The sequence below is a fragment of the Myotis yumanensis genome, unplaced genomic scaffold, assembly GCF_028538775.1.
Source record: "Myotis yumanensis isolate MYYU_CA2020_CCGP unplaced genomic scaffold, mMyoYum1.0.hap1 SCAF_9, whole genome shotgun sequence".
Taxonomy (NCBI): Eukaryota; Metazoa; Chordata; class Mammalia; order Chiroptera; family Vespertilionidae; genus Myotis; species Myotis yumanensis.
The window spans coordinates 78,683,199-78,696,877 of NW_027223760.1; the positions used below are offsets into that span (position 1 = coordinate 78,683,199).

The window sequence follows — 13,679 nt, forward strand, 5'->3', positions numbered from 1 at the left end:
GATCTATCGCACTGGCTTCCTGCCCATAACAGCCCTTGGGTCATTTGGGCTCTGGCATTTGGGGTCTGCACACTCTCCCTTTCTCGGTGGGTCCCGCTCTGTGCATCTCGGAGCCTCGCTTAGAGCCTGGAACATCAGAGCTCAGTAACCTCATTCTTGGCCCGTGGGAGGCCTGGTGTGTGTCTGTGCGGGGCGTTCGGTGAGGCGGGGCTGCAGGTAGGCTCCTGATTCACAGCCAGAGACCCGGCTGCCTCAGGCGGAGTGTGTGAAAGGGACAAGCCCATCCAGCAGCCTGGCCTTACTGTGCTGTCCCAGCAACCCCGGCAGCCATAGGACCAAGACTGAAGCCAAGACTTGCTGTTGAATATTCTCATCAACATGTAAGCCCCAGAGGTGCCGAGCTAGCTGGCCCAGGAGGGGTCTGGAAGGAGCAGCAGGGACTCCCTGCTGGGGCTCTGGGGGCTTGCTCCCCCTTCATGAACAACTCACTGAAGCGACCCCCTGTTTCCCAGCATTGAATCTTCAGCCCTGTTTTTAGTGCTGCGGGAGCACTGTTTCCGGTGCCTGTGCGAGGGTGCCCACAGGGTACTGAGGAGAAGGCAGAGGTAGCCACTGCTGAGTTAGGGATGAAGTGATGCTCCGAGGGGTCATGTGACATGGATATGCCTTCTTCCTGTGCTTACTCCCTCTAGTTACTTCCATGCAACTCAGGTGAGGGAGGGCAGGGCAGAATGTCAAGGGTTAAAGTATAAGCGAATGTTTTGATAGTCTCTTGGAGGTTAAACACACTGTGTCCACCCAGGTGGGACTCTGCCTCCCCGGTCCTCCCCCCACCCCCCCTTCTATGCCAGGTGCTGACAGGCCTGAGGTGCCTTCACACGGGTCTGTGAACTTCGCTGGAACACGCAATAAGGAGAGCCAGGGATCGTGTGTCGCCTTCCAGCCCCGATTCCACTGTAGCTCCCAGAAAAGCTGACCTCACGTCATCCAGCCACGGGCTCTTCCTGGGCAGCGGCCTCTGGCTGCTGCCCTCCCTCCTGCTTGCCTTTCTGTTCTCTCAGAAGCAGCGTGGAGAGTTCCCAACGGCTCAGACTGTGCCTGGGTATCCAAGGCATAAGTGCTTGCCTCTCCCCGACAGGGTGGCCCTTGTGCCAGAAAAAGCAGAGGCAAAACCACCCGGTATGCTGTTGCTAGGCAGCCGAGAGATGTTGGATGTTTTGATTTTAGCAGCTTTGGAGGCTTGCCTTTTTAATAACAGGGAGATCTATAGGTTATTCTGACAATATTGAATGCACTTTTCTGAAAATATGTCATGAGAGCAGAACTCTCGCATCCAGTTCTTTTTTCCACCATTAAATGAAAAACCGTAGATCCCCTTGGACTCAGGAGAGCAGGACAAGAAGTTCAGAGTGAGCCTGGCAGTAGGAGGCCCTGGGAGAAGGAGCTTAGTTCAGAGGTGGCTGCAGCCGGCAGCGCCCAGGGCCATGGCCGTGTTGGGCAGCCGCCAGGGCATCCGGGCAAGGACATCTGTGCCCAGCTTTCCGGCCTGAGGACACGAGGACCGACCGGTTACTGAGCCGTGTATGGCTGGATGAGCCGGATACATCCTCGTCCTCCTACAAACAGGGATAGGAGCAACTGGGACGCAAAGGGTCTGTGCAAGAGTAAAGGCAGGGAGGGGGCAGGAGCCAGGAGGAAGGGACTTGGCCCGAGAGCGCACAGGGTTGCCCTGCTGCCAACAGGGTTCAGACTGTCGATTTCTACCTCCTCTCCCAGACCCTGGGCACAATTTTGTGTAAAAAATGTCAACCTGACAAGTGAAAAAAGACATCTTGTGTTTTCACTTCTGTGATAAAATACATCTTCCAAACCCTCCGAAATGTGTGAAATGTTTCGAGCGAAGGGCTGGCTTTGACAAATGTTTTTGGCCTCAGATGTTGTCCCTCACGAGTGCCAAGTATCCAGTCAGCTCCCATCTAGCTTCGTTGTCAAGGGCAGACAGATTAGCAATTGTGTGTGAGGAGCGGTGGGTCTGGGCTGAGGTGTCTGTACGGGGTGGTTATTAAGTGTGTGCCTAAACCATGTTCTCTCACAGTCTCCGGGAATGGGAGTTAGCTGTCCATACTTTAGTGTAACCTGAATAAACAGCTTCCTAAGACAACCAGTAGGAACAAAGAGGGAAGAAGGGAAGCATTCACCAACAGTCCTTCCACCCAGAAAAAGGAAACTGAATTCGTTTCCTGTCCGCACGCCTCGACAGAACCACAATGGATGGTTTTCCAAATCAGAGGATGCATTTGCTCCTGTGGAGACCGGCTCTTTTCCATACAAATACTGTCCTTTTTCCAGGCCCATGAGGTGCCCTTCCATCACTGTCACCTCAAGGGTTTGTGGACAAGGGAAAGGGACCCCCACCCCAAGGGTCAGGAAGGAGTGTGGGTGACAAGTGTCCCCTGGGAAGGGCAGTAGAAATGGGATTAGACAGGAGATCCAGGGGCGGGGCGGCTGCAAATGCCGCCGTGGAGTCTGAGCTTGCATGTGATGGGCGAGGGTGAGTCGGAAATGACAATGGAAACAGCACAGGGCATGGTGGTGAGGAGGGTCCGTTCCCAGGCATCAGGCCGTTTTAAGGACCGGCTTCCTTTGGCTTTTCCTGGAAGCCTGGAGGCTCCACATAGATTTAAAGACACAGCACTGTGTGTCTTGTCCCAGAAAGGGTTCGCCAGGGAACATGAATTTGCAGGATTTCTGTAACGTGAGTGGGAGACGCTATTAGGAAATGCAGCCTTGGTGATCACAGAGAGGAGAGAGATCAGTGCTTCCGTGCTGATCACCGTGTCATCACGTCATCTCTCGCTTGGTGATGTGGAAGAGGCTCTTTGGGTTTCAGGTTTGCTCCTCTCCTGCCCCTGTGGTTCACGTTTCCTAGGGCTCTGCCCTGGAGTGTTGGGCTGCAGTAACTCTGGGGGTGCCTGGTGAGTCTAAGGTCCTTCCACATGGTTTCTGCCATTCTTGTTCGGAGCAGGCGGGAATGCTGGCTGGTCACTCTCTGATCAGGTGGGCAGACATGTCCCACCAGGAAAAAATGATGACATGTTAACACTGGGTGACCGTGTGTGTCCTGATCACTTTTCAAGGTCGTCTGTGTTACTTGTCATCTTGAATTCGGTCCTGTAAGGAAGAGGTTTTGCTGAGAGGGAGTCTGACAAAACAAGGGTAGTGGATTTTATTAATCTCGGAGGCCTCTTGCATAAATGCTGAGTCAAAGTTGTTAGGCAGGGAACTTGCTGGAAGGTGAAGATAGAGGACGGTGGTGTAGTCTGATAAGAAACAGAAGCACTAGGCTCAGAGTTAGGAAGTATAATTCAATTCACTCTTTTGCCACTTGTTCATGTGACTGTGGGCACATCTACTCACTGGTAAAGTGACCTCTTCGTTTAACCAACAGAGACTGCTCGATGTCCTATTGCCTCACAGTGACAGGCTGCACCTCATGAACTGTCATATTACAGGCCAAGGGCAGGTTATTATTGTGTCTTTGAGGTTAACATGTCTTAAAACTTGTTACTTTTGCATTTAAATATATTTCTGTTCTCTTTATGTCCTGGTGCATCATTCCATATTTCAAGTTAAGCTAAGGAGATCTCAGTTCGGTCCTCTTTCCCTTCCAGTCTCATGAGGGGCCGGAAGTTTTGCTTTCTTAGGACTTTGTCACACCACCTTCTTAAAAATGGAGTTCAGTATTTCTTAAGAGACTAAGAATCAAGATATTGCCGTGGGATTTTGTGCTTTCATCCCTGGTCACTTTTTCGGTTCTATTGCAGTAGTGCCTACCATTCCCGTGTCAGAGCTAGTGACCAAAGGACAACACCTTGAACGGCGGCTATATTCTAAGAGTTGCATTTCCAACGTGACAACCCCTAGGCACACGTGGCAATTTACATCTAAGTTAATTAAAATTAAACCAAGTAGCCCAGCCAGCCTGGCTCAGTGGTTGAGCATTGACCCATGAACCAGGAGGTCACAGTTCAATTCCCGGTCAGAGCACATGCCCAGGTTGCTGGTTCCATCCCCAGTAGGGGGTGTGCAGGAGGCAGCTGATGGATGATTCTCTTTCATCATTGATGTTTCTATCTCTCTCTCCCTCTCCCTTCCTCTCTCTGATAGCAATAAAAACACTTAAAAATTTAACTTTAAACAATTTGACTATAAAACAAAGAAAAAACAGATCGGTTCCTCAGTCACACCTGATGCATGTCCAGTGCTCGGTAATCAGGCGGAGACAGTGGCTGCTGCTCTGGATGGAGGAGAACCCAGACATGACTTTCCCTGGGGAACATCCTGCTCTGGGAGAAAGGGACTCTCAAGCCAGGCTGCTGGGAGAGAGCCAGCCTAGGTTCCGTGCAGAATTGTCATAGCAGTTTTAGGTGTCCAACCTGAAACAGCAGCCTGGAGTGGCCAGGCAAGCTTCCCCCTCACCCCTCACCCCTCACTCCTTGCTACAAGTCATGTTTAGGGTGTTTGATATTCCTGAATGTTTCTCTTTCTATTGGTCCCCACAGGTCCTGCGTGACAGACATGTGTGAGTGTCCAGTCCATAAAAACTGTTACTGCGAGTCATTCCTGGCATACACCCGGGCCTGCCAGCGGGAGGGCGTCGGCGTCCACTGGGAGCCCCAGCAGAGCTGTGCAGGTGAGCGGGTCCGGGGCCCACCCAGCAGAAGTTCACCTCCCTGCTCAGGCCAGCCGTGGGGGAGACTTGGAGACTTGGAGGCATGAATGGCCACATCCTCCCTGGGCCAAAGGGAAATCCGGCAATGGCCTAGCTGGATGGCAACTTGACAAAACACAGGGCTTCCCACGAGGGGTGGATAGAAAGCGCTCAAGAGAGATGCTCAGTAAGGAGCACATTTGAGCAATCGAAGGATTTCCTCTGTTTCACAACCTCCCAGCCTCAAGCTGCCAGCTGCATGTGCTTAGCACTTGGACAGTCTCAGCTCTGCTTGGGGTCTGTGTGGGGCAAAGCAGACTCAGGACAACTGCAGTCATCTCAGGTCTTTAGGATAGCTGTGATTTTATTTTTTTCTTGAGAGAGAGAGATTGTGTTGCAGACCCTAGCAGAATGTTCCTTTGCCGAGGTAGGTTTCTATAATAGTTGTTTCAGCTCTTTGATCTCCAAGGTCCTTGGCTTCTTGGATATGTATGAAATGGACATCTTTGTTCATCCAAAAAATACTTCCCACGACGTGGCTGAGCACTGAGCTTCATGCTAAGCACTGTGGGTACTTTGGTGACTCTGACCCCCTGTCATTGAGGTGCTGGCAGTGCAATGGGAGAACCAGACAACAATGGTAAGCTGCACTAAGTACTTGCTCAGGAAGGTCAGTGTGATGAAGGAAAGAATCGCCTGGAAGCTGTGTTTTCAGTGTATGGACCTCTTGTTCACTTAGGCTGGTGGGTCTCAGTTTGGCTGCACCTTGGAGTCACTTTGGGAGCTTAAAAACAACACAGACCCAGAAACCTATGCCTGGGCCCCATGCCCAGGCAGCCTGTTTTAATTGGCCTTGTGTGTCTTTAAAAACCTTTCAGGTGGCTCTGACCTGCAGCCAGAGCTGAAACCACTGAGTCAATGTGACGGCTTATGCTGAGGTGGGTGGCTTTGGGGGAGTAGCTGGGAAGGTGTTTGGAGGTTACTAAAGCCTCCTCCAGCCGCCCCTGACGCAATCACTAGTCTGTCCTTGCAAAGCACCGAGGCCCTTTCATCTCCTCTGACGTCCCCTATGGATGTGCTCCCTCCTCTGCAAACCCAAGTCCAGTCTTTATGACTCAGTTCACTTTCCACAGCCTGGGCGCCTCTCTCAGTGCTGCCAGCATCTGGAGGAATGTGGATTTGGTGAAAAATAGCTCGCACTGAGGTGTGGCAGTGGCTCCTGAAGCTTCAGTGCGGGTTAGCATAGAAGGGCAATGTTTTTGAGGTACTGGCCCCCTTCGGTACATCTTGAATACGCCTACTGAACGCTCCTTCTCTAAGTTGAGTCCTCTTGCCCTCGAATCGACCAGAGGATGAATAAAAGATATGGAGTCAAGCCCCCTCACTCCGCCTGGTGTAATGCTGGGCTCAGCAGAACTTGGCGGATTTGTTAGCTGCGGTGAGGATCATATTAGATACAGAATCTATGAACTCTTCCTGGCCCAGAGCTATAGTTAGCACCGTTTCAGTGCATGCATTGCATTTGAAGGCTACGCATTTCGTGTCAGCATCCTGATTTCAGGGGCTGAATCTCAGAAGCTAAATTTACTTTTCTAATGGAAAAGGAATATAGATCCTGAAAGGTTTCATTTACCACTTACAATTATGGAGCCATCTGAGTGAAGTATAATTCCATCAGTGTGCTGCTGCAGGGGAGCCTTCCACACACACACACACACACACACACACACACTGAATTTCTGCAGATTGACACACACACACACACACACACACACAATGAACTTCTGCACATTGAGACACACGCACACACACAATGAACTTCCACGGATTTACACACACACACACACACTATGAATTTCTGCAGATTGACACACACACACACACACACACACACAATGAACTTTTGTACATTGAAACACACACACACACACAACGAACTTCTGCAGATTGACAGTGAGTACGTGAGAAATTTACAGAGACATGTAGGATCCCTCAGTAGACTCATCTGCAATTGTGAAGACTAGAAGAGCACTCTATCCTTGGTTTTAGCTCCCAGAGAAGGGAAATTTTCCAGAGTAAAAAGCTTGGAAGTTGAACAAATAAGAAGCCAGCCAGGCTTGAAACTCTGAATGAATGAGGGACTTTCCACGTGTAGCCTGGATTTTGACAGTATGGTGACTACCAACCTGCACATGGCCACTAGCTGTGGGAGGAAGGACTAATGGGACTCCAGGGTAGCATGTGAATTACCAAATACAATGCATTATGTGAGTCACCATTTTTTAAGTACCTCGTAGCCCCCAGGACTACACTGGCATTTTTAAAAAAATATATTTTACTGATTTTTTACAGAGAGGAAGGGAGAGGGATAGAGAGTTAGAAACATCGATGAGAGAGAAACATCGATCAGCTGCCTCCTGCACACCTCCTACTGGGGATGTGCGCACAACCAAGGTACATGCCCTTGACCGGAATCGAGCCTGGGACCTTTCAGTCCGCAGGCCGACGCTCTATCCACTGAGCCAAACCGGTTAGGACTACGCTGGCATTTTTATTACCTTGTGACCCATACGATTTTCCCTTATCTGGCTTTATTCTTTTGATACATTTTATTTTAAATTACAGTTTACATTTGGTATTATTTTGTATTAGTTTCAGGTATACAGGATAGCCATTAGACAATCATACTTTACAAAATTCCCTCCCCGATACTTCAGGTACCCAGCTGGCAGTATAGTTACTACAATATTATTAATGATACTCCCTATGCTGTAATTTACATCCCTGGGACTATTTTGTAACTACCAATTTGTAGTTCTTAATTCCTTCACCTTTCTTATCCAGCCCCTTAACCTCATTCTACTCTGGCAACCATCAGTCTATTCTCTGTATCTATGAGTCTGTTTCTATTTGTTTGTTCATTTATTTTGCTCTTTAGATGCCATCTGTAAGTGGAATCATATGACATTTGGCTTTCTCTGTCTGACTTATTTCACTTAGCATAATACCCTCTAGGTCCTTCCATGCTGTCACAAATAGAAAGATTTCATTCTTTTTTTATGGCCAAGTAATCGATTTACCACAGCTTTTTAATCCACTCATCTACTGATGGGTAGGTACTTGGATTGCTTTCACAGCTTAGCTATTGTAAATAATGTTGCAGTGAACATCGGAGTGCATATATCCCTTTGAATTTGTGTTTTGGGTTTCTTCAGATGAGTACCCAAAAGCAGAATCACTAGGTCATAAGACCGTTCCATTTTCAATTTTTTCTTAGGAACCACCATACTGTATCCGTCATGGATGTACCAATCTCAATTCCCACCAACAGTGCATGAGAGTTCCCTTTTCTCCCCATCTCGTCAACACTTATTGTTTGTTGATTTATTGATGGTCGCCTTTCTGACATTTGTGAGGTGGTATTTCATTGTGGTTTTGATTTGCATTTCCCTGATTAGTGATGTTGAGCATCTTTTAATATGTCTATTGGCCATCTGTGTGTCCTGTTTGGAGAAGTGTCTATTCGGGTCCTCTGCCCTGTTTTTAATTGGATTGTTTGTTTTCTTGGTGTTGAGTTGCATGCGTTTTTTATAAAGTCTGGATAGTAATCCCATTACCAGATATATTTAGCTTTACTCTTGCTCTGAGTTGCCTCAAATTGATTAATTCAACACATAATTAAAATGTGATTAAAATATGTGAACACATTTTCAATATCTTTGGTGGTTTTTTTTCCTGTTATGTAATTGTATTTATTTGAATATTGGTGTGTTTGCACAAAATATTTGTATTCATCACAGCTCAGTTGCTTGAAGGATTCTCTGGAGTTCATTTTTCACAGTCTTATCAATAACTAAATGACCTTATAGATTTTCTTACAGCTTTACTAATGTATAGTTTGTCTTATCTTGGGATAAAAGCTTTTATTTTATTTTATTTTGAAGTTCACTGGCCCAGCAGCTGGATCTTTGATGTTATTTTTTTAGGTGCAGGTGATCCCAGGGTGTTTGTGGAATGATAGGTGGTTATTATTCCTTTGTTAAAATGCAAAAGTATGAATCTCAGGGGGTGGGGAGGTGGAGGGGGGGAGTTGGAGGTGGATGGGGGGTGAAAAGAGATTAACGAAAGAATTTATATGCATATATGCATAACCCATGGACACAGACAGTAGTGTGGTGAAGGCCTGGAGGTGGAGGGGAAGGTTAGAAGGGGTGAACAAGGGATAAAAGGAGACACCTGCATTACTTTCAACATTAAAGATCTTTAAAATACAGAAGCGACCCGCGTTGTGGAAAGGCCTGGGCCGTGGGTGACATGAGCCTGCAGGATGGCATCAGGCTGTGGGTGAACTGATGAGGCCATTTCTCTGCATCTCACCTTGGTCTCCTCCTTCCTTCCAGCCACCCAGTGTAAGCACGGGGCTGTGTACGACACCTGCGGCCCAGGATGTGCCAAGACCTGTGACAACTGGAATGAGATTGGTCCGTGCAACAAGCCGTGCGTGGCGGGCTGCCACTGTCCCGCCAACCTGGTCCTTCACCGGGGAAGGTGCATCAAGCCAGTCCTTTGTCCTCAGCGGTGACCTCTGTTCAGCAGCTAAAGACTTTGAAACCTGGTGCCCTTGACACTGGCGTGGAAGGGCCAGTGAGGGACTGCCGTGTTCGTGTGCCCTCCTGTGCGCACACACAGAGTATATACGTGTACATATATAGATATAGAGATATATTCAGAAACATTTCGTCATTTATATGAACTACAGGTGGATTATTATATGTATATTTTTTGCTATAAGACATGTATTGTTTCTAGAATCGTAATCTGTAAGCCATTGGACACATTGTATAAATAAACCAGGTGTTTTTAATTTAATCAGGCAGCATGCGGACATCTTGGATGGCTTTAACATCACATACGTTGTCATTTAGAAGGAAGTTTTTCTAAAAAAAACCCCACAAATCCTCAATTGCCTGCCTGCATTAATTTTAGCTTTGAATCAGGATTTGCAGTTGAGTGAGAAGTGCGTTTCTCTGGAAAAGGGCAGCTCTGTCTAGGGGTATTTTGTGAATGCAGAGAAAGGAATGTTTCCGGAAAGAGATGGCTGCTGAGTGGGGATAGGCCCTAATGGTGCGTGGAAAGCAAGGCGTAGCTTCTTAGACGTTATTGGGTCATGATCTGGTATGATTTCCCACACTGATTGGCGGGTCGCCAAGAAATAGATATTTGTTACTGGAGCATAACCAAAGAATCAAATGGGTTCTTACCATCTTTGTATATTCCTGGAGTCTCCTGCTTGCATACGTGTGTGTGTGTGATGGATGCACTCATAGAGATTAAGGGGTGTCTGGGTGACAGGTTAGTTTTATTGGGCATGAGCAAATATTTGGAGAAACTTGCACAGCATAAGAAAAGCTACCCATTTCTCTGAATCTCAGAACAATTTAGGATGGGCAAATCTGATGAGTCGCTGTAAGCCATCCCCATTTTGTGGCTGTTCCATTTGTAAAGTGAAAGCCTTTAATTATTTATAGAGGATCCCCAGTTCAGCGCTATTTGGTGACTGTTAACACGTCATAATTATTAGACAGAAGGAAAGCCTTTACTGAGCTGTCGATTTAACATTAGTCCAAATGAAGAATGGTCTATATTCTTGCGCTACTACCCTGATAGGTTACTGTTAGTCACCATGTGATTTTCCTGACTTCTTTTCAGCTGCATACGTGAAAATGTCAACAAAACAAAACCCACTGATGTCTAAAAATAACATGTTTTGCATTGTAGTCAATAAAGGGCTTAAGATTTAAAACTACACATTTTCCATTTCAAGATGTGCTGTGCTGTACTTTATAAATAAGCTATGCCAACGTCAGGTTCCTTGATCTCTAACAGCTCTATTTATATACATTCTATATACCCTATAATGCGTTATAAAGAGTATTATTAACAGGTAACAGCGGAATCCCAAATTGTTGAGAGTCAGCATGTTGCCATCACTTGTGAAGACATTTGCGTTCAGCAGACATTCCTGACGGATGGACTGGATTTCTTCCTGGGACATGTCTCGTTGTTGGAGTGAGCAGAATAAAGCGCACGGTGGAGTAGTGACTGAGGCTCCAGGGAGTGTGGTTGTTATTGTCATGCTTGGGCCCTAAACACCCCACTATCTGGGACCCACGGTAGCCAGGCCACCGCGTCAGTGCTGTGTGTAGAATGAGAGCCTGGGTTTAGGAGACCCCTTCCAGGTGTAGTTTGTGACCTTGTCCCTATTGTTTGAGGACTTGGAGCCCCTCTCTTGCTTATCTGTAACGCAAAGAGGTAGTGTCCAGGCAAGGTTAAGAACCAGGCGGTCTCGACCCGCTGCCACGACTGAGATGACTTGCATAGTCATCCAGACACAATTTGCAGTCACGTACTTCTAATTTCATCTACTCCCACGCTGTGCTAAAAGGAGGCAGAGGGAAACCAGTTGATCTGCCTTGTTCTTTTTTTTATTTAGATCCTCTTTCAATTCCTTCCCAGTTCACTCTTTATGAGAGAGGGATGCAGCAGGAAGGTGATGCAGAAGGGAAATTGTGGGTGGTTATTTACTGCTCATGACTCATCCAAGGGCTGAGTGTACCCAGCGAGACGCAATAGCCTCTTTTCAACGTTGTCAGTCACAGCCAACCCTGGGGGATGAATGATGAAGGCCCTTTTTCATGGATCAATTTCCTGAATTTGGGTGGCTTGATTACAAGTTTGTGTGACATTTCTTCTCTGGGGTTTAGTTTAACCTTCGATCTTTTTTTTTTTTACCCCCATGCCTATTCGTAGAAGAAGGAAAGAGAGAAGACAGAGGGGAGTTTGGGCCTACTAAGTGAAACAGCTGTCTGATGAGGGAGGGAGGGGATGTCAGCTCAACAGTTGGTTTCCGTTTACTGTTATTGCCATGGCTATAGTCAAGCAATGATTTTCGGCTCATGACTGATCGTAATGCAGATTAACCAAGTGCTTCAGTGATAGTGGGCCCACTCTGTTCACATGGATGTTTTTGTGGGTTCTCAAAGGCAAGCTCCTGCAGAGTTAGGTGACTGAAGTGAAAATGTTCCATTTCACTCATTAATATACATAACCGAGGCTAGCAGTGAGTATGGGTTCCGTGATACCTATGGAATTAATAGAGTGGTTGATATTGCTCTGTCTACATGTATAGAATCCCTGTGTGGGTTATGCTATCAGCTATGAATATTGAATTTGATGAGGGAACCAGCACTATTATGATTGTCATTACACATGGTTCTAAGGAAAAGTAAGTTCTTTCCTTTCTTCCTATGAGAATAGGAATGTTTGAAAGTGTTGGGGTTTTGTTTTCATTGATTTGAGAGAGGAAAGGAGACGGAGAGAGAGAAATATTGATATGAGGGAGAAACATCTATCAGTTACCTCCCATTTGTGCACTGACCGGGGATCAAATCTACCACCTGGGTTTGTGTCCTGACCAGGAATCAAAACCCCCGACTCTTCAGTACACGGGATGATGCTCCAACCAATTGATCCATAGCAGCCAGGGCCCAAATGAAAAGTTTTGAAGTAGGAAGGAAAGGGAAACGTTGACATTGAAAGCAGTAGTTATTTATTAAAATGTTGGCTCCGTGTGGGTTCCGTGATACCTATGAAATTCACTGAGAATCACCAACTCTTCCCGTCAAAGATCTCTCCCTCTGAACTAATAGCATGTGTCCTGAGCATCTGACCACCAGCCTGTGAAAGGCCACCGCCCAACGAAACAAGAAGGACTGGGAGGACTCATCCCTCAGCTTTCAATGAACATGGATAAGCCATTTAACTGGAAAAGTCTCTCTTATTATGAAATATTTCAGACGTACAGAAAGGCATGGAGACTAGTGTTGCAAACACCCATGAATACATTACCTAATTAAGAAAAATAACCTGATGGGTAGTCAGTACATTTTTGTTGGATAAATAAAATCAAGCCAAGAGCCATGGTTGCAACAGCTCCGTGTGGAGTGTTTGCTTGTTGAGCTTCTGTGTACTTTGCTGCTTTTCGTCACTCACATTCTCTGGATCTGACAAGTGTCGGGTACGTGAGCCAGAAAGCTCTTGGTGTAGGAGAAAGAATGCCTGAGGGGACAGGCGCCAAGATATTTTAATCAGTTATCTCCTCCAAACATCACCCTCAGGAACAAGCAAAAATTGTCTCTGATTCTAAATCCTGATGTACAAGCCTTTTCAGAATCCAAGATTTTCATTCTGAAAAAAAGACAGGATTCAGGTGGCCGAGAATGAGTACACGGGGAGAAAAAACGAATGCTGGTGATTATGCCGACCCTAAATGCAGACCCAGACACCGAGTCCTCTAGGGACCTTTTGGGCCTTAGAGCCACGCTGCTCAGTTGGACTTCATGAACCTGACTGAATGACACCCGTTTGAGATCTGTCTTCATCTAAGTTCCCTTTCAGCTTAATTTGGAGCAGCTTTCAAAAGATTAAGGTGAGGCAGAGTGAGCCTTAGGGATCATTCCGAGTGAGCCTGGCTAAGCAAAGTGGGAAGGGTGTTCCAGGTAGGGTTTTGTTCCTTAGGGAAATACTTTCCAGAGTGCTGTATGCCATAGTGCATTCCGAAAATAACGTTTGTCTGGGTCCTGGGGTAAATAGACAGAGCTGCCTGTAACTAGCACCCCTAGGGACATCTTAGGTCCCGTCCAACTGCTCCAAGAGTGGAATGGATGCCAACCCCTGTCACCCCTCCCCCACAGCTCCCAGTGGGCTGTAGCACTGGCTGGGAAGAGCCACTTCAGGGCAGATCCAGCTACGGAACAGTGTTAAGCAATGGAGTGACGTGGCCAGAGCGTCGTCTCAGCAAGTGGAGTGGAGGTGACATTTTTGGATAAAAGAGCAGGTGGGAGGCCCCTGAAATAGTCCAGGTGAGACACCATGAACCCCCAAACTAGGAGATAAAAAGGGGAGAAGT

The 13,679-nt window shown here is 47.0% G+C and overlaps 1 protein-coding gene across 3 annotated transcripts in view; it reads left to right on the plus strand.

Moving 5' to 3' along the window:
* Positions 1 to 10,871, plus strand: part of BMPER (BMP binding endothelial regulator) — a 200,117-nt gene extending 189,246 nt beyond the window's left edge. For all 3 annotated transcript variants that reach the window (XM_070424770.1, XM_070424773.1, XM_070424772.1), the window contains 2 exons: positions 4,563 to 4,693; positions 9,112 to 10,871. In XM_070424770.1, the coding sequence (XP_070280871.1) occupies positions 4,563 to 4,693; positions 9,112 to 9,293 (313 nt within the window). In that variant the 3' untranslated portion in view covers positions 9,294 to 10,871. The remainder of the gene's footprint in view (positions 1 to 4,562; positions 4,694 to 9,111) is intronic.
* Positions 10,872 to 13,679: the final 2,808 nt, after the last annotated feature.